General features: G+C 35.1%; 4 protein-coding genes across 4 annotated transcripts; 2 read left to right on the top strand and 2 right to left on the bottom strand.

Annotated features, from left to right (window-relative positions):
* Nucleotides 1–517: 517 nt before the first annotated feature.
* On the bottom strand, nucleotides 518–4,486 carry LOC129886473 (rhodanese-like domain-containing protein 4, chloroplastic). Its single transcript, XM_055961169.1, has 8 exons — nucleotides 3,712–4,486; nucleotides 3,129–3,231; nucleotides 2,956–3,042; nucleotides 2,234–2,308; nucleotides 2,079–2,153; nucleotides 1,571–1,651; nucleotides 1,211–1,456; nucleotides 518–958 (listed from the first exon to the last, which is right to left on the bottom strand). The coding sequence occupies exons 1-8, from the start codon at nucleotides 4,323–4,325 to the stop codon at nucleotides 911–913; spliced, it is 1,329 nt and encodes a 442-aa protein (XP_055817144.1). The 5' UTR covers nucleotides 4,326–4,486; the 3' UTR covers nucleotides 518–910.
* A 1,306-nt stretch (nucleotides 4,487–5,792) lies between these two features.
* On the top strand, nucleotides 5,793–8,079 carry LOC129886472 (protein WHAT'S THIS FACTOR 1 homolog, chloroplastic). Its single transcript, XM_055961168.1, has one exon. The coding sequence runs from the start codon at nucleotides 6,041–6,043 to the stop codon at nucleotides 7,694–7,696; it is 1,656 nt and encodes a 551-aa protein (XP_055817143.1). The 5' UTR covers nucleotides 5,793–6,040; the 3' UTR covers nucleotides 7,697–8,079.
* Nucleotides 8,080–12,258: 4,179 nt separating this feature from the next.
* Nucleotides 12,259–15,558, top strand: LOC129886471 (pentatricopeptide repeat-containing protein At4g01030, mitochondrial). Its single transcript, XM_055961167.1, has one exon. It carries the CDS (start codon nucleotides 12,506–12,508, stop codon nucleotides 15,302–15,304), a length of 2,799 nt encoding a protein of 932 aa, XP_055817142.1. The 5' UTR covers nucleotides 12,259–12,505; the 3' UTR covers nucleotides 15,305–15,558.
* Nucleotides 15,559–17,710: 2,152 nt separating this feature from the next.
* Nucleotides 17,711–20,511, bottom strand: LOC129886470 (abscisic acid receptor PYL5-like). The gene is made up of 3 exons (XM_055961166.1): nucleotides 20,255–20,511; nucleotides 19,277–19,492; nucleotides 17,711–18,335 (listed from the first exon to the last, which is right to left on the bottom strand). Exons 1-3 carry the CDS (start codon nucleotides 20,351–20,353, stop codon nucleotides 18,090–18,092), a joined length of 561 nt encoding a protein of 186 aa, XP_055817141.1. The 5' UTR covers nucleotides 20,354–20,511; the 3' UTR covers nucleotides 17,711–18,089.
* Nucleotides 20,512–20,755: the final 244 nt, after the last annotated feature.

Here is a 20,755-nt window from a genome sequence, read left to right as displayed (position 1 = left end):
GGCGGCGGAGGAGGCAGAGGAGTGAGGTTGTGGGTTTGTATAAATAAAAAAACTTGAGAAAATTTTAAATTTAACACTAATTAAAAAAGTCTCTCCTAGCTATTTCTTAAGACTGTATCTCAAAAGTTCCTCATAATTCAATGCCCCTATTACATACTTTTCAAATAAAAAGACAAAATTGTGAGGTAAAAGTGAATAATTTACTATTTTTATTTACTTTTACTTGTTCAATAATTTTAGAAATAATGATTGACTAGGAATATTTTATCATAATACTCATATTAATTAATTGATGTTTAATTTTAAATCTGAAGAAATAATTTGAATAATAAATAATTAATATTGAGTGTAAAAATACTGATGTTTTTCTTTTGATAGGTTAAAAGTGATAAAGTAAAAATAAACAAAGGAAGGAGTAGAGTTCAACGGTAACTTGGACATGCCTTGATGATTTACAGTAGATACCCTTGAGACTGATACATAAACAGGAAGCAAAATGGCAAACCAAAGTCCAACCTAGAAGAAATATCCAAGTATAGTCTCATAAACGAGCTATTCAGGTTAATGATATTCAAGTTTGATATCCTTGTTCATTATGCTCTCACAGATCTATGCCTAAAATGTAATTTTATTTGTAAACTCACACAGAACTGATAAAGATGTGCATCTACATGATATCCAATAATATTCTACAAAGATGGAATACAAAAAGATATATATAGTGTTGAGAAAGATCTCTACTGGCACTACAGAAATTCTCTTCAAATGCATATTATGTAATATTGAAAATTTCATAGAGTAGGAGTTTCCATTCCAAATCTGGCATATAGCTTAGCTATGCTTATACTCAGCTAAACTGGAATATGAGGGCTTCTATGCCTTGTATATATGGCAGTCTGCAAGTCTAGTTCTATGGTTGTGAAGGCATCGGCGATGTTGGAGGCTTGAGATCAGGATACTGCATGCATATAACACATTCAAAGCAAAAGATGTTTAACTGAACATTAATCTTTCAGTATATATAGCTAATAATTTATAAATTAGGACAATCTAAGAATTCGAAAGAGGACCATCTTCAGTTCATTGATAAGAAAGGGTGTGCGCCAGGCTAGCTAGCCACTAGAACTGGAAGATGCCACGTGCGGAAAACATGAAAAGAGTTGGAACAAAATGATGAAAAGAGGAGTTGAACATAAAAACAGAAACTTACATTAGGATAAGGTGAAAGTGGCCTTGAAGTTTTAGGTAGTGCATCTGCTTTGACTTCAGCGTTAGGGACTGAATTGACTTCTGGAATAGGCGGGGAAGTTGCTTCTACTTTAGATGGTGCAATTTCCTCCTTAGCGACCGATTCAGTTTTCTCAATAGTGTTGGTGGCTGCGGCAGGGCTTGCCTCTGCAGGTGTAGGTAGAGCATTGCTACTCACCGAGTCTGGAAGGAGAGCCTTCCCTATTTGCTGAATTTTCAATATGACAAGGAACCAAAAACATGATTAACAAAATTGTTATTATGAAGAAATATTTTGCAGAGGAAATAATCTTGAGAAGTTCTGGAGATATGTGGAGATTACCTTAATCTCATCTACCAGCTCCTTTGGAGCAACCTTAGTGGTGAGGAACTCATCAACTTGTTGCAGAGTTTTCTTTCTATCCTGCAAAGGGAAAATATTATAATATTAAGGGACCTCACACATCTAAAAACTTTGATCCCCATGCTCACTATCTAATGTAAGACTAATTAAATTTAAAGAGCATAGACGCCTAAACTAAGAGTGAGCATATTATACAGCTGAATTATTTGAAATAGACGAGACTGTATTGTCTTAGCAACAAAAGTGAATTGAAAATTGCCTGCTTTCAGGGAATAAAAGAGTTTTGTAACTAAAATATACAAATCAAGAGTTGACCTCTCTTTGACAAGTTATTCTTAATTTTAATTCCTAGGCATAAGTACAAGTCCTCTCTTGAGCATAAAATGATTATCATAAAACACTTTTCAGATGCAATACGGACATTTCTTTTCAAGGCTACATACGCTAGTTGCAAGAAAAGTATTCACTGCAAATATCAGGGACAAACCTCTGCAAACAGGAGTTTCTTGGCAACTAGTTGGACAAGTGCAGCTGAACCCAACAGTTGGAGAATTGTTTCTACCTGAAAAGGTGACCGACAATAAGTTGTCCACTAAATTGAGCTCAACATACGAATGAGGGATAAAAGAAGTTAGAGCTGACCTCTGAGAAGGCTAAAATCCCTAGACCAGCAGCTGCAGCAGCACCTAAGCCTACAGTAACAGCATCAGAACCTTCCTGTATATTAAAATGAGAAGCCAAGATAAGTGTATGATCAAGTAATTCTAGACTACTAGTTCACCATATTGCCTCATGAATTTGATAATTTCGTGCAAAGTTAACTAGTGTGCAAGAGTGCATCTTCGTTAACAACTAATTTCAGGTCTGAAACCACAAAGTTACAGGACAAAGATCAGTTGAATGCATGAAGTTCATCAACGAGGAAAACATTGATTTGGATTGGCTTCAGGGGAATACATGCAGAAGTAAGGGTAACATAAAGACTTCTAGGAAGCGCAAAGGAGAGAGGTCGTAATATGTCACTAGCTTCTATCACTGACATACCATTCATTAGGCATTTTGTTTGAGAAATGTGGAGTGGAATGCAGAAGAGCTGCAAAACAGATTTTTCTGCAAGAATTCGGAGCATATTCCAAAAATTTTGTGGTCATTCATAACCAAGCATAACAAGAAAAGATTGGGTATGCCATAACATTGTCATGTTAAGATCTGCATTCAAGTTATATTAATACCATTGCATACTCTCGTTGCTAGCAAATTACTTGTTTGGAGTTATAGAAGACAAATGCAGATGACATTCTTGACCTCAGATAGGATTGTCAATATATGCTAATTAGTAGCATGATTTGGAAAGTGAAATATACCCCAAGAACACCATCAAGAGCATCGGACAGATTGCTCAGATCAAGACTCAATGTTTTCTTAGGTACAATCCAAGGAAGGCTGCTGTTCTGCAGAAAGTGGAATTCATTAAGCTTCATGAACACCAACTTGTTTGTAAATAAAAGATAAGTACAACTAGATTTATGAATATAACCAGCCATCCCCGGGGTCCTTCAGCACCATCTTTGATTGCATAAGCAGCTTTAAATCCATTTTCTGTGACTAGCTCCGCAACCAGTTCAGAGTTTCCATCAAATCTGGCTTCATTACAATTCATAAAGAGACAGGATTAGATTCAATTTGTTCGATAGTTGGCTAATACAAGAACTCCATCATAAATTTATTTAGAAAGTTGCATGTGTGACAACCACATCAATAGAAACTTTCAATTTGCCTTCTGATCTTTGATTTATTCCTCTAAACCCTTGATGCAAACACCTAATAGACTAGAGATTATAAGAGCTAAACTCAAGCCCCAAGATCCAAGTAGATAGCCGAAAGTTCAAGAAATACACACAGAGGCCTATGACTGACTAATTGGCCGCCGCATGAGATGGTGAGCTCACTAATTATGTTAAAATATGTTAAAGACAAGCAATCCTCACTGAATTACTACTAACTTTTAGTTACATTTTGCTGCTAAGGTTTCACAAAGATTTTAACAAGATAAGCTAAATACCTACATATTATCAGTTTAAAACATAAAAGACAATTAAGCAATTCTTGTCAAATCTTACTTGTCTAGAATGAACAATGTAGTATTCTCAGGCTCCTTGAACTTCAAAGACAACTTTTTTAGGAAACCAGGCTTATCTTCACCCTTATAAACAACAGTAACTGGCTTTTTCTTAAAACCCCTAATATCTGGACTCCCCACTTCCCTCAACTCTGCAGGTGCTCTTATATCAAGCAGTTGTGCACCTGCATCATCTGCCAATTTTGCATAAGCTGTCTTGGCAGAGTCAACACCCCATGACTTAGAAGGCTTTCCAACAACCTGAAACAGAACTATTGGCAAAGCCAAAGCAGCAAATCCACCAGCTATAACTAAAGGATTCTCTGATGCAAAAGTGGTCACAGTTTCCACAACTGCAGTTGCATCAAAGTCAGCACCTGGGCTGGTTGTAGATTGCTCAAGTGTCTCCTCATATGTTAATGCTTTAGCTAAGCCTGTATTTAGAGCTGAGGTTAGAAGTACTAAACCCCCTTGAACATTTCTTGATAAATTCTCTACTGAACAAAGATTCTTGAATGGGAAAGAAATGGGGTGTGATGGGATTTTCTTGGGCTCATTTCTTCTATCAGAAAGAACAGAGAGAGGTGTCAATCTTACTGCATTAATTGCCTCCATAGTATATTTCTTTTTCACAATTTACACTGAAATTTCTATGGGGTTTTAAGTGAAGTTGATTGAAAGTTTTTTATCTATACCATGAAATGAGGAAATTGTAGTACAGTACTAGCTAATTTTGATTAAGCTTTTGGATTTTGGCATATTTCATCATCAATAGGTGCACTTTGGCTGGTGTGCTATGAAGCTTTTGGGGGGAGCGGGGTGACGTGGAAGGAAAGAAGGATATCCCACCACTCATTGGATTCCACGTGTCATAGAAGGATCACATGAGCACTGTTGATCATGTTGTGCTGAGGCAATTGTATGGCCAAGAATTAGTGTAGAAAATGATGAATTTCTGAAGTACCACTCCATTTTGCTTCACTTTAGTACACTGTACTCTAGTACTGGACATCTTCATACCTCAAACTAGCTTACTAATTCATCTGAAAGTCAATTAAAAAAAATACTGCTTTGGTATTAAAATAATTCAGGGGTTTAATTATAAATAACAAACTCCCATCAATAATTCCGCAAAACGATAACATTTAGTGCTCTGTTATTTTCTTATATATATATATATTTGCATGTCTCAAATACATATTAAAATTAACTAGAGTGTCATACGTGGGCATTTGAAATTTTTTGCAAACAAAATATTAATTTTACCTTTTCAAATTTCAACACTCAATTTACTCCAAATAAGTTTATAATCAAAAAAAGAAGTTTCATGTATCATAAAAAATAAACATTAATCATTAATTTGTCAAAATAAAAATAAATCTAAAAAACTCATTTAGTACTTTTTGATTTTTTTTATATATATTTACACTCAATCATAGTATATAACTAAAATACATATTAAAAATTTTAAGCGTGATTATCTGAAGGCAGAAGCAGATTTAGAAGAAGTAAAAAAGAAGTATGTTTTTTGCATCAAAGTTATTTAATATTGGGTATTCATAAAAAAAAAAATGTACAACGGATATTAATTAAATAGGACGATTAAAATAGGACCTACCATAAATCTTTTGCATAGTTATAAATAATAAAATAATAATAAATAAATAATTTAAGAAAAAATTAACTAATTACACTTTTTTATTTACCATTTTTTTTATTACTCTCATTCATTCCAAAAAAATTCAAAAATTTCTTCTTTTCATCCGAATACATTAATTCATCCATCCGGATACATTAATTCAGTAATCCGGATATATTAATTCTGATTTATAAATTGTCTCCATATTCAATGTATCATGCTTTAAATGTTACTTGTTGATACATAAAATCCTAATTAATATATTCGAATTACTTAATTAATGTATCTGAATTATCATATTTTTAAAAAAAATTCTGTTAATTAAAAAATGATAGGAAAAAATGGTAATTAGTGTTGTGTATCATTCCTAAAAGTGTTTTTGACAATAAAAATACTTGCATTAATATTAGCGCACACGTAGAAGATAGTGTATAGATGCAAATATTATCTTCTTCTTGGGGTTTTTGGTATTTCTGATAAACCCTAACCATATCAACATCTCGAGCATTCATTGCTCTGCTCGAACCACGGAAGGTCAGTGTATCGCCTTCTTCTCTCTTTGTTTCTCTTCTACTGCTTTATAAAACATACTAATTGCTAGCTTTGCTATCTAAATTCTGCGTAAAACCTTCTTGTTTTCATGTTTTATAATCTGTTCCTTTGATAATTCTACCAAGAATTGGGACTCCTCATGGAACCCAAATTTCTTCTTTCCTCAACATCAAGACCCTTTGCTCCAAATGGAGCTTTTACTTTTTCCGTTTCCCATAAATCATCTTTTATTCAGAAAACTAGAATTCGTCCAGTGACCCATCTGGCTATATCAGCTGAGCATTTTGGAAAGACACAAGTTTTCGGCAAAAGTTTATCTTTTGGAGTGAAGAATGAATCTTTATGTAATTTAAGGAGAACCCATTTAGAAAAGACTCCATTTTTGGGCAAAAGTCTATCTTTTAGAGAAAAGAATAAACTTTTATGTAATTTAAGGAAAACCCAGGTGCCCAATTTTTCAATTAGAGCAGCTGGTACTGTGAAGAGAAGGAAAGAGCTTCCTTTTGATAATGTGATTCAAAGGGATAAGAAGCTGAAATTGGTGATGAAGATTAGGAAGATTCTAGTGAGTCAGCCTGATAGGATTATGTCGCTTCGTGAATTGGGTAGGTATAGAAGAGCATTGGGTCTGGAGAAGAAAAGGAGATTTATCGCTTTATTGAAGAAATTTCCTGGAGTGTTTGAGATTGCGGAAGAAGGGGCTTACTCACTTAAGTTCAAAATGACTCCTGAGGCGGAGAGGCTTTACTTGGAAGAAATGAAGATTAGGAATGAAATGGAGGATTTGTTGGTTATCAAGTTGAGGAAACTATTGATGATGTCTTTGGACAAACGGATTCTGCTGGAGAAGATTGGACATCTGAAGACTGACTTAGGGCTTCCATTGGAATTCCAGGATACAATCTGCAGGCGATATCCACAATACTTCAAGGTAGTTCCAACTGGACGAGGGCCGGCACTGGAGTTGACTCACTGGGACCCTGAGCTTGCTGTGTCTGCTGCACAGATCGCGGAAGAGGAGAATAGGCAAAGAGAGTTGGAAGAGAAGGATTTGATCATCGATAGACCACCAAGGTTCAATAGGGTGAAGTTGCCTAAGGGTCTTAAACTTTCAAAGGGTGAGATGAGGAAGATTAGTCAGTTTAGAGATATGCCTTACATTTCTCCTTATGAGGATTTCTCTGAAATAAGGCCTGGTACTGCGGAGAAAGAAAAACACGCATGTGGTGTGGTTCATGAACTTCTGAGCCTCACAGTCGAGAAAAGGACTCTTGTTGATCACCTTACTCATTTTAGGGAAGAATTTAGATTCTCTCAACAGCTAAGAGGCATGCTGATAAGGCATCCTGATATGTTTTATGTCTCTTTGAAAGGGGAGCGAGACTCAGTTTTTCTCCGTGAAGCTTATCAGGATTCACACTTGATAGAAAAGAACAGGCTATTGCTCATCAAAGAAAAGCTTCGCTCCCTGGTTTCCATTTCAAGATCCCGGAAAATCACCCCACAAACTGATTCTGATGAAACAGAAAAAATTGAGTCCAAATATGGAACTGATGCTGAGGAAGGTGAAGATTGGTCCGACATTGATAACTTAGGGAGTGATGGATTAGATGAAGATTCTGATGATGACTGGAGTGATGATGGTGATGATATACCTCCAGACTTCAGTGATGATGAAGGTACTGTTAACCTTGAAGATAGCAAACTGACTACACAAGTTAATGGTGCAAAGAAGAAGGGAGTAACGGTTCTGGACCCTGTTTTTCCAGATGGCCGGCCTCGTGAACGCTGGTGACAAATATAAGTTTGTGCTTGAGATTATTTCATGCATAAAAGACACGGATAAAAGATCTTAAGTTACAACTTCTGCTATAAGCCTATGACATTCTCACAAGGTTTGAAGTCCCAGGGTAAAAGGTTCTTCCATTCTTTTGACACCCTGCGTGCACATTATTTTCTCTTACTAGGCCTTGGCTTAGCATCTTTGCATCAGATTTATGGTTCAATGTTGTTGTTAAGTTAAATATCTTTTAGATTACACAGCTCGTATAAACTTCTGCTGGAAGTGGCATGTGAATTCTTAGTTCTGTACTAATTGAGGCACTAAAGCTTCATATGTTAGATTGTTTGCCTGATTGTAAAGTGTAGCTTTACATAATACAACATGGTGTTCATGAATTATTGACTGATCTTTTGTGTTGTAATTCGAAACATATAAGCATTTGGCTAGTCTATGTCTGGTAGGCACACATTACAAGTTCAAGTCCTTTTGAGAGGGCTTGCACATTAACTACGATAGATTTTACGATTATACAAAGGAAAAAAGTATTGACGGCATATATTCTTTTGCCAGCTCTTCGAAGTAATGTTGTTTGTTCTTGGGAACAAAGAGCTGTGGAATAAAATGTCTTCTTCCCTTGATCACCATCTCCAAGTCTACCCAAGTAAATATCTGCCACTTGTATCATTATTTGGTTAGTCATTAGTGGATTCTACTCCAGACAATATCAAAGATATGGAATCTAGAATTATCAATTAGTATAATAATTATGAATAATTCTAAGTTTGATTTAGTGGGTACGGACAGAATGACAAAGTCAATATTGCAGGATTTTCTGTATACTCTTCTTAACAATGTTTCTTTTTTATATTTCTAATCAAATTATGGAACTTACTGATGATATTTGTGACTCACTACAAATGTTTCTTGTCCATTATTCTTGAGCAACTTCACCACAGTATCCAAACTGTCCGACCATCTCCAACCCCTCTGTATTTTACTCTCACTCTCTATAATTGGAAAGTAAAATAGAGAATGTCCTCTCTAATTCATCATCTATTCTCCAATTATAGAGAATTGAATAGTTTGGAGAACTACTATTCATACTTTCTATTTCACTTTTTGAATATTATATTATTATTTTTATTATTTTGTAGTTAATATATTATTTTTCATATAAGGCGCTATTACTTAAATCTCTAACATTCATAATTCTTTTTAAATGTAATATAACATTTAAAAATATATTTTATTTAATATATACTAATTTCATCCCGAATTAAGAATATTTCATTTTTTTTTAATTTTCATCACTTTAAGTGATTTAATTTGATATTATTATTATTAGTCACTATGAAAAATGCACAAGGTTTAAATGATAGGATGAAAATTTTAATTTAAAAATACAATACATAACATGATAATCTTAAAAATCACAACAATAATTTAGTAATTCAGTTTCCAGATTTAACAATATTCGAAGAAAAAAATTAGTGTATGATCTAGAGACTTGTTGTGGTTGTAATTGCGATTGATTGTGCTTGTTGATTTCTTTTTTCAACTATTTGTAGTTGTTCTTTAGAAATTTAGAATAAAATATAATTTTATATTAAATTTAGTATTTGAAAAAAATAAATTTTATATTACATGAAAATTATATAGGGTGATTATTTGGAAAAAAGAAAGAAAGGATTTATATTATGAAATAAGAAAATAAAAATAAAATAGAAATAATAATATAATATTAAGCAGAGAAAAATATTCTATTTTTAAAGAGTAAAATAGAGAATTGAGTTGGAATTGGTTATCTGAAAAAATTGAATACGCTATATTTGGAGAGTAAAATAAAGGATAGGATTGGACATCCTTACTGCAGCCTATACTTGTATCTGTTACTATTATATTACTCTGATCAAAAAAGCAAAAACATATCTCCTATTGAATCATTCTTTATTATCACAGTTAACATGTGTCCATTACAAGATAGATGTAAGGTCCATTTTTCAACATTAAACCTAGCAGCCTAGTTGTTTGTGGGAATTAATATGGGGACCTCATACTCTGTTTTTTGGTTCCAAACAAAGAAGATCATTTACTTTATGATTTATTTGATCTTTAACAGTGATTATCGTACAATTATTTAACAATTTGCGTGTTTAGACTAAAGCAAGATTCATGTAGATAAGGTGATAGACGTCGAGCACTAGGTGTTTATATTTAATAAATAATTAATCTTAAGAATCAATAAATCTAATTGAAAATGCAAATCACTTAATCATGATTAAGTATTAATGAGAGTAATATTTTACATTCATAATTTGGCGTAAACACTAGATAGATTTTCCGAAAGAAACTAGCAATATTTCATTATAATGTCCAACTTTGTCTAGAAAAGAATCTTTATGATCCTATTAATTGAAGTTCATGCCACCCTCTGCACTACCACCCTCTGCATTATCTGTTGATTTTAAAATTAGATCAGTTACTTTCAGCTATAGGCCAATTCAGGGGACGCGGCGTAATGGCTGGTTAAAGTTACTGGAAATCTATATTCCATAGATTCTTCATTTGCCTTTATGCATTTGAAAGGGTATGTTTAGTGAAGGTGATTTTTGGAAAATTGTCAAAATATATGCTACAGTAAAACTTAGAAAGAGAAAAAAAGCACACAATCTTATTGGATACAGTACTTTTTTTGGTCTAATCAAAACGGTCCTACTAGGTGTTACTCCATTTTCAGAGCTAGAATTTGGAACTTCTGGAGTGATTCCGTCCAACCTACCACACCCTTTTGGTAGTCTACTTAATATTCACACGCATCCTAAATTGATGATATGTACAAAGTCCATGTAATAAGGCTGGGAGTTCGTTTTTCTGCATCTAAGGAAATGTTACCTGCACATAGTGCAGCCTCCGTGGTCAGTCAGTCTCGTACTCTTATCGAGATGTTGAGGTTTATCCATAATTGTACTAGTATTCGAATATTGTGTTGAGAAATGAGAATTATTGAGATAAAGAACACAGAAAGAATTATTCGTCAGGCAATGTTTCAAATATGATAAAACAGAGAAGAAGATGAGATGCTTTTATTCTTTAATCACGAGGGGTTGACTTGTGTCTTGAGATTATACATTAGAATGGGGCTCTGTTATGAATCAAAAGAATCTGATTTTGCCACTCATATCAAGAGCCAAGATATCGAGGTCCCACAAAATTCCATTTTTCCATTATTTTGCCTATAAATAGGCTTTCTCTAAATCACTCAATTTGCCAATCAAAACACATTTAATTAAAAATTCTTCAGGGCCCTTATTGTTGCCTCTCCCTCAAGGGCTTCTCTCCTGCATGTTTATATGTTGGGAAAGAAGCTCTGGTAGGGAGAGCCAATAACAAGTGTCTTGTTTTGTTTGACAACTGATGTTGCTCTTCACAGGGCAGTCTTTTTTCACTCTCCCTCAAAGGCTTCTGCCTTAAACATGCCTTACACTATGCTACTGCCAGAGGTCTTTTGAGTGAGAGTGGATAAATTCTGCCATGATGCATATTATTGCAGAAAACTGACTCAATAAATAAATGTTCTTCTTCAGGGGTGGATCTAGAGTGTTGTTTATGGGTTCACGTGAACGTAGTAGCTTTTGTCCGTATATGTATTAAAATAATCTACTAAATATCTATTAATATTTGAATGTGAGATCCACCTCTTTTCTTTTGCCTTCTGATTCTACTTTTTTCCTATGCAGTTAGGATGGATCAACTCTGTGCTATCTCAAAAGTGCCGGTGGATCAACTCTGTGCTATCTCAAAAGTGCTCTACGATCACGATCAAGAGAGAGAGAGAGAGAGAGAGATATTTTACCCTGAACCTATGTGTTAAGGCTTAATTGAATCGAGCAGGAGCAGATATAATTTTGTCTGCACTAACTTAACTGCCTTCAGCTTGAACTAACCATCATCGGGTTGCAAGGGATCCACCGACTTAAAATCCTGAATCTGCCTTTTAGAGTCAGAAGTGGCTGGTAGTATTCCTCCTTCTTTGGTGTATGTTGATCTCTCTGGTAGCTATTCAACATCAACGGACACGAAAACTGTAAATATTCTGCCTCTGCAAGAAATCTTAAATACTACTTGGTTTTGGAGCATGAAATCACTAATAGCTGTTAGAGATCACGCGCATTAAAACCATAAATCAGATCAACTGAAACTGCATAAGAATTAGTTGCAAATATGTGTTGAGTATTGAATTCCATTTCATTAGATTCATTGGAATATCATGGATCAACATCTCATTGTATGTGTTTCATAATGAGGAGGCATTCCATACAGATTTGGTATTTAAACACAAAATTGGCGCCAATAGAATCCAGTACATACAGAAAATTTAAATAATTAAACAACTAGATTGGAATTGGGATGTAGTTGACTAATGATTGTATTCAGGAATAAATAAATAAATAAATCATGCACCTCATCCTAAATAAAACTTTCATTTGATTTTGCCCCTCTATACTATGCATTTTCTCAATCTTTTTTTGCTTTTGTGTTTTTTTTCTTTGGGAAACAAAAGGAAAAAAAAAAACCTTTTAAGGTATGGAGGGTCCACTTTGTATTTTTCAATTATCTAGAAAGTACACACTAGATAACCTTATCCACTAAAGTAGATTCTTGATTTTCAATCATAAGAATTTATTTCCCCATGTCTTTCCCTTTCTAATTTTTCCTTCTAGTATCTTTTGTTAAAGCCCTCCAAATCCAACTTAAGCTGACATTTTTTCCATAATCAACTAACCTTGGATGCCATAATTTTCTTCAAGCTTAAAATTCACCATGGAGACTGCTGCTACTCCATTGTACCACTTCATTTCTTCACATCAGCCACTCACCCAAAAGCAAACAAGATGTTATTCCACAAATTTTGGCCTTTTAAATATTGCAGAAACACTTCCTGAAACTTCACCATCTACCTCTCTTGAATCACTTTCTTCATTGCAATTTGATTATGAAAAGAAGTTCAACTCACTAATTTCAGTCAGAGCTATGCATGCCAAGATGATAAAATTATCTAGAGAATGGGATTCAAAGAAAAATATGCTGTATTTTATCTCAGGTTACTTGGAATTTGGTGATTTTCAATCAGCTGCAGTGTTATTCTTTGTGGGGTTTGCAGAGAATTATTTGTATTGGAATTCTTTCCTTGAAGAATATACATATTTTGGAGGAACCCCATGTGAAATTCTTGAAGTTTTCAGTGAGTTGCATAGTAAAGGAGTGAACTTTAATACTGAAATTCTAGCTTTTGTTCTGAAAATCTGTTCAAAGTTAAGAGATATGTGGTTAGGATTGGAAGTCCATGCTTGTCTGATCAAGAAGGGTTTTGATTTAGATGTCTATACAAAATGTGCACTGATGAATTTTTATGGGAGGTGCTGTGGGACTGAGAGTGCTAATAAGGTTTTTAAAGAAACATCAATGCATGACTCTTTACTGTGGAATGAAGCCATTCTGGTTAATTTGAGGAATGAAAAATGGGCAGAAGGTCTACAAATGTTTCGCGATATGCAGGCTTTACTTGTTAAGGCCAATAGCTTAACCATTTCCAAAGTTTTGCAAGCCTGTGGGAAATTGGGAGCTCTTGATGAAGGGAAGCAGATTCACGGGTATGTTATCCGATATGCCTTAGAATCGAATATACTCATACGTACTGCACTGATCAACATGTATGTGAAAAATGACAATATCAAACTTGCTAGGGTAGTTTTTGATTCAACAGACAATCGTAATCTGCCTTGTTGGAACAGTATTATTTCGGGGTATACTGCACTTGGTTACCTTGATGATGCCTGGGAGTTATTTCATGAAATGAAAACTTGCAACATAAAACCGGACATAATAACCTGGAACAGCCTTTTATCTGGTCATTTTCTTCATGGATCATATCGAGAAGTTTTGGCAATTGTGAGGAGAATGCAGAGTACTGGTTATCAGCCAAATCGCAACTCTATAACTAGTACTCTTCAAGCAGTGAGTGAATTAGGATATTTGAAAATTGGGAAGGAGATCCATTGCCATGTTTTAAGAAACGGACTTGACTATGACCTGCATATTGCAACTTCACTAGTAGACATGTATGTGAAAAATGATGATTTGACATCTGCTCAAGCTGTTTTTGATTGTGTGACAAACAGAAACGTTTGTGCTTGGAATTCATTAATTTCCGGCTATTCCTGCAAGGGACATTTTGAAAAAGCTGGTGATCTTTTGAATCAGATGAAGGAAGAAGGGATTAAACCAGATATAGTGACATACAATAGCATGGTTTCTGGTTATTTAACGTCTAACTGCATTAAGGAAGCTTTGGGAATGATTAGAAGGATCAAAAGTTCTGGCATGTCTCCTAACGTCATTTCATGGACCTCTTTAGTATCAGGTTGTTCACAACAAGGATACTTCAGAGAAGCATTTGAGTTTTTAACTCAGATGCAGGATGAAGGTATCAAAGTCAACTCAGTTACGGTTGCAAGCTTACTTCAAGCATGTGCAGGTCTCTCTTTGTTACATATTGGGAAAGAGATACACTGCCTGTGTATACGAAACGATTTTATAGATGATGTGTATGTATCTACAGCTCTCATAGACATGTACAGTAAGTGTGGGAACTTAGAAAATGCCCAAAAGGTTTTCCAAAGACATGAGGATAAAACATTAGCTTCCTGGAATGCCATGATCACCGGATTTGCCATATATGGCCTAGGTACAGAGGCAATTTCACTCTTTGATAAAATGAGCGAAGCAAACATCCAACCAGACGCCATAACATTTATAGCTCTTCTATCTAGTTGTAAACATTCTGGTTTGCTTGATAAAGGTTGGAAATATTTTGATCATATGGAAACAGATTTTGGAGTTATCCCCACAATTGAGCATTATTCTTGCATGGTTGATCTTCTGGGAAGAGTCGGTTACCTTGATGAAGCATCAGATTTTATTCAGTCAATGCCAATGGAGCCAAATGTGGCTGTTTGGGGCGCTCTTCTTACATCATGTCGGATCCATGGAAACGTTGAGCTTGGAGAGACTGCTGCTGAATACCTTTTCAAGTTAGAACCATATAATGCAGCTAACTATGCCTTAATGATGAACCTCTATGCACTTTCAAACAGATGGAAGGATGTTGATCGTATCAGAGACAAGATGGAAACTATGGGAGTGAAAATCGGACCAGTATGGAGTTGGCTAAAAGTCGATCAGAGGATTCACATCTTCTCTACAGCAGGAAAAACTCATCCAGAAGAAGGAGAGATACTCTTTGAGTTGTACCAGTTAATTTCTGAGATGAAAAAGCTGGGATATAAACCTGATACTAAATGTGTTTATCAGAACATTTCTGAAGTAGAGAAAGAAAAGGCGCTACTTGGTCACACAGAGAAACTGGCGATTACATATGGATTGATCAGGACCGCAAGTCCTGAACCTATTAGAGTGATTAACAACACAAGAATATGTTCAGACTGTCATACAGTTGCAAAATATATGTCGTTGCTGAGAAGGCGAGAGATTTTCCTAAAAGACGGTGTCCGCTTTCACCATTTTAGGGATGGTAAGTGTTCTTGCTGTGACTTCTGGTAGAGGTATGCCGAGCGTCGTCTTCTCCTATAACAGAAAACAAATGCTGTGTTGCACTACTTTTGTAAATCTAATTGTTTTTGTTAATATGAAATTCATATATATTTTACAAATGTCATGAATATAGTGATACTTGGAATCAGTTTTAAGTGCTATTATATCTCCTATCTGGAAAGCTTGATCACTCTATTGCAAAAAGAAACGATTCAGCAGTCCTATTTAGAGTGAGTGCATAATCATTTTAGTATGATGACTCCCATGCTATTTATCCATATTTTGTTCTGCACTCATTTACTGGCAAAACTTGTAGCATCTAATTTGTGAATAGATCTTGGTGATCAGTAACTCTCTAGACTATCAAACTCTACCAGTCTAATGACAACCCTTGCTTCCTAGCAAACATCAACTCTGTTTAGAGGCAAATTTGAGCAAATCGTTCGGTCTGTTTATGAGAAATGACTTTTCGGATTTTTTTCCTTCACACCATGTTTGGTTACAAGGAAGAGAGGGGAGAGGAGAGGAATTAAAGAAGAGAGGAACTCTTGCTGAATTTTTCTTTATGTTCATATCATTGTTTCTATCCTTGTCTATGTTTGCATTTTCCAGGGAAGACTTTATTATTAAAAAAAAACAAAAAAAAACTATTCAATGTATATCTAGAGGCAAATCTAAAAGTTGCAGCCTGCAGCTATCTGGCACAAAAGGAGACACAATATCCCATAGTTCTAACTCTATTGAAAGTGTTAACAATAGAAAGGGTAAGAAGACAGGATACTTGACCATAGCACTACTAAGAGATCTCAAAGGAGAAGGGGATAATTAATGTACTCATAACGCCGTCTATTTAACAGTGAAACTGCATATTAGCCATTCATCGCTATGAACTCAGAATGATTCCCTCGATTCCCCTTCTGGAAAGAAAATTAGGATGATTCACTTTCTTGGAAGCCTTGCACCCTCAATCAGAATACAGCTGCTTGTTATATTGGTCTGATTATCCTTTGTTTTTTCCCATTCACAGATTAGATTGTTTTTTCTTTCTTACTAGCATATCTTTTTGGCAAAGGGAAGTGACCAGGGCTTGTTTATTCTGAGTTAAGATCAATCAAAATTTTGAGGAAGTTCCTTAGGTTCAAATCCAACTGTTGAATATGAATTGTGATAAACATAGATGATAATAATTACAGCCACCCTTTGGTCAATCATTCATCTTCTTCACGTGTAATATTTTCTTCTCAAACCATCTTGCAACTACAACTTATGAAATCAGTCATCAACAACTCATGACAAAATACTAATGCAGGTATCACACCTTCGCCTATAGAGAAGGTCTTATCTCAATTACTTATTGAAAATCGACTATTTGAGAAGCCTATAAACCTTAAGCTTGGTTTCTGATTCCCATTCCATCTAATATAGGAGCCTACGATTATTGGAGCTTTGCACCCAAGGTTGTGAGTCTGTAGCCTTGTGGTCAATGAAGTGGATTGATTGCACAAAAAAAAATTATTCATATGCCTATTTGCATCTTTGCTCTCCATGTTTCTCCATTTAAGTCAGAACACAAAAAGTGACTACTGACTTCTTGCTGATGAATATAGTGTTTGTTACCTTTTTCAAACAAAGAAAAAGATATCACCAGTATCAAATTATCCATAATTTATTAATGCAAAGGAAGACAGCATATGCAAATTTGACAACTGTGTGCTATAGATAGGAACAAGATAAGAGATGAAAAAATGACTGATAACCACTCTTTTTAATGAAGTGTTCCAATTTTCTCTGTTGCACTTCCCTATAAGATTGGGCACAAAAGTCCTCCTTAATGTCGCGCTCCCATCAACATTTCATAAAGTTGTACTATCCTCAACACCTAATTCATCCAATCATAGCCAAAACTTGGCTTAAATGCTAGAGCTTAATGCCCTGCAATTGCGGGCAGATATCCCCCTTTCTGAGATTGGAGATAAGTTGACAATAGACTGAAAAGTATTGACTATCAATTCAAATGATATGTAGTCCTAAGTTCACACAATCTCAGACAATGTAAATGTGACATGGACTCTGGTTATGCCTCTGTATACTTGATACACGAGTGTAATTTATCTGATTCAGATACATGTCTTTTTTATAATTCTTTGGTTTGTTATGAAAGACGAGCATGAAAGACTCGCGTGCAGAAAAATCAATAAGAAGATAAGAATTAACCATACAACAGACAGAAAACACTACCTACACGCAAATTAACTTGGGAGGTTGAGCAGTCACAATTTCAGTACAAAATTTGTAGATGAAACCTGGTTGAACCATCTTGAACGGCACGAGGAACTATGTTTACTTTCTTTAGTTTCTACTTTCTACCATAGGTATGACATAACAGCGAGACTCAAAGCAAACATGAGACAATAATAAAGGAAATTACTCTTCTTTTACTCCAGTCCAGGCAAGAGTTTTACAACTTATTTATACAAAGCTCTGAAACAAGCTGTAATACAAACATTCCACCCATAATTTTCGCAAGCTAAAAGTTGCATCTACCAGCTCAAAACAAGTGGCCGACCAGCACTTCCCTACAGAAGTATTTACAGAATATGAAGAGACCCTCAACACCATCAGAAGAACCGCAAAGATAGTAAAGGAAAACAAAACCTCCATAAATAAAACTTGCACGATAACAGGATACACACGTCCTGTTAATGCATAAAAGTCTAGACAGATTACAAGCAGAAGCAAATTCAAAGAGGCTGAAGTCTAGCTTCTTCCAAATCTATCCATAGCCCCAAAGATTTCATGTCTCGATCTGGTTACTAGAAGGCCAGTTTACACTGACGGGCAGAACACCTCCCTGCATAGCCATTCTCTCAGAGACATCAGCTAGTGATTTCAGATTGCAATTGATTAACGCCTTCACAAAGTAGCAAGTCTCCTCTTGAGTGTTCCCTTCAGGCACATCCACCATAAATGACTCAATCACCAGTGTCCCCGGTCTACCATCAAGTGTCTCTGGATGGACTGTAATAACCGAGGAATAGTTCTGCAAAAGGTGATAAAAGTATAACACCGGGTTAGACATGCGAGATGCTTTAGCATAAAGACAGATACAGGAAGCAGCTTAGTAGAGAAAAGACTCCTGAAGATTTTGCAAATGCAACAAGAAGATGAAATGAGCAATGTTGAATGCAAATTACCAAACACAACCACCAATAACTAAACCCCAATGCAAACAACAGAAATTAGCTTAATGACCCCATCAACTGATTCGAAAGGGTGTGTAAAGTTCTTTATCAACACACTTGTCTAATAGCAGTAATTCTTAAAACTGCTCAAGAGTAATCAATAGAACCTATGTTGGTCGGACTCTTCAAAATTGTCAACGAGTGCGTGTCAGATCCTCCAAAAATAGTGTATTTTTGAAGAATACGACACGAGTGCAGCAACATTTTTTGGAGAGTCCAAGCAACTTAGAATAGAACCTAGAATAGATGTCATAGAAGATAATACATCTAGTACCAATTCATTTGATATCTTTAACTTTTCATTTGATATCTTTAACTTTCTAACTTAACATTTCTATGAACAAATTTTATAATCATGTTACAAGTTACAACAACAACATACCCGGTATAGGGTAGTGTGTACGCAGACGTTACCCTTAACATGTTAGTTTAAGATCATGTTAATGGTTATAAAACAAGTGAAAGTCCAAAGTGGTATAAGCACCATTCCTAAAATCATTTTTTTCCCAACTTGAAAGAACCACCCCTCAAACTAAACCTTCTTAATCCATATACGTGCTCTTACAATCCCTAGTCCACAGAGGTGAATGTACGTATGGCTTAAAGGAAGTGGAACACTCTCTTATATAGACATCAGGACACTGTTTTACTGTGGGATACTTCTAAAATGTAAATGAAATTCAGCTAAGCTTCACCGTCATCATATTTAAGGGATTATGCTTCTAGAGGAAACTCGTACCTTTAGCCTGTGATCGCCACCAACGATTCTGATGCCAAGGATGTGCTCCTCGTCATCAAGAAGTTCCAATCTTTCGGTGCTAGTGGTGGCTGGAAGACCGGACTTGACGTTCACCTCTCTAACACTACCAATGGTAAGATCACCCTTCACAGTACACCTGCTAATAAATGGCTTATACTTCTGGGGCTGATCGAATCTCCTCACTAGTGACCAAACCTACAACAAAATCAACAATCAGATGTTAGAACTCAAATGCAAAACAAGCAGAAAATCAACAAATAACATATTACAAGGGAAAAAATTTAACAAAATGATCATAAGATTCAATAACTTCATGCATCCCAAAAATCTTGGAATCCCTCCAATATTCTAGAAGGCTATCTTAAGGTGAATTGAGGAAGGATAACTATCCACATCAAAAACTTATATTTTCCTTTTTAGTACTTTTGTAACTGTTTCTTTAATTGTTTTTAACAGAATAACTGCTTCAACCAAGAAAGACTTTCTATAAGCTCCCGTTTGGCTGTAGATTTCTGTGAGCGCAAGTCCCAAAAATCCTAGCAAGTTTTTGGAACTTGAAAATATTTCAAATATGATATTTTGAAACATTTTGATACAAACTTTTCACAAATAAACACGCCTCTTTCTAAATAACTCCACTCTAATAATACAAATAAGTAACCAAAAAATTGGTATTCCCACAACTAAGGAGAAGATAGAACAAAAAGATATCAGCTTTAGAAAAACCCAGTGTCCAATAACTAGAAATAAATAAGAGAAAATCCACCACAGATATAGTTTTCATAAAAATCAACCTCCTCATAGTGATTTAATCTCTCCTAATAAGAAATCCTAAAGAAACCCCCCCCCCCCCCCCCCACACACACACACACACCAAAAAAGAAGACTCTAAATTATTAAAAACTCAAGATTAACAAGAAATAAAGACACTAATAATAAAAAAGATATGATCTTTACAATATCAACTGGTGCTTTGATGTGTTTAACAAGAGATGAAGAACACTGATGTTCACTAGGCTGATGACTGTGGTATCTTTCAATAAATTGTGCCTCCATTTCCTTCAACAATTCTACTTCAAACCCTTTAAAATTTCAAACTTTTTAACCCAAATTAGAAAAGCTTTCTATAAAAAACTGGGAGATTTAGAGATTGAGAATTGGTGGTGGTTGGTTGGTTTGGTTGTGTGATGAGTCTTGACTTTTAAGTCTATCGAAAAGAGAGAGAGAACTTTCCTTTATGTAAGGTGTCATTATCATACTCCACCGACAAGCCCACCAATAACAGCCCATTCCAAGCCCAAAACTATTTTGGGCCCCACTATTTCCATTCCCATTATTCTATAAAATTAACTAACTTATCTCAAAATGTTTTATCCCTTTTTAAGTTAAATATATCATATAAATTAGGACACATAAGTACTAATGAACTTGACTATTCAAGATAATACTTTCCCAAAT

Source organism: Solanum dulcamara, chromosome 4 (genome assembly GCF_947179165.1).
Source record: "Solanum dulcamara chromosome 4, daSolDulc1.2, whole genome shotgun sequence".
NCBI lineage: Eukaryota > Viridiplantae > Streptophyta > Magnoliopsida > Solanales > Solanaceae > Solanum > Solanum dulcamara.
Note: the sequence above shows the minus strand (reverse complement) of the source record. Positions and strands in the feature narration are given on the sequence as shown.

Coding starts and splice junctions, on each gene's coding strand:
- LOC129886473 (XM_055961169.1), bottom strand. CDS start 4,325: ATGGAGGCAATTAATGCAGTAAGATTGACACCTCTCTCTGTTCTTTCT. Junction 2,309..2,955: donor CTCTTGATGGTGTTCTTGGG/GTATATTTCACT, acceptor TTTAATATACAG/GAAGGTTCTGATGCTGTTAC. Junction 959..1,210: donor CACTTTCACCTTATCCTAAT/GTAAGTTTCTGT, acceptor ATATGCATGCAG/TATCCTGATCTCAAGCCTCC.
- LOC129886472 (XM_055961168.1), top strand. CDS start 6,041: ATGGAACCCAAATTTCTTCTTTCCTCAACATCAAGACCCTTTGCTCCA.
- LOC129886471 (XM_055961167.1), top strand. CDS start 12,506: ATGGAGACTGCTGCTACTCCATTGTACCACTTCATTTCTTCACATCAG.
- LOC129886470 (XM_055961166.1), bottom strand. CDS start 20,353: ATGGAGGCACAATTTATTGAAAGATACCACAGTCATCAGCCTAGTGAA. Junction 19,493..20,254: donor TCAAAGCACCAGTTGATATT/GTAAAGATCATA, acceptor ATTTTGTTGTAG/GTTTGGTCACTAGTGAGGAG. Junction 18,336..19,276: donor GTGGCGATCACAGGCTAAAG/GTACGAGTTTCC, acceptor CACCTTTTGCAG/AACTATTCCTCGGTTATTAC.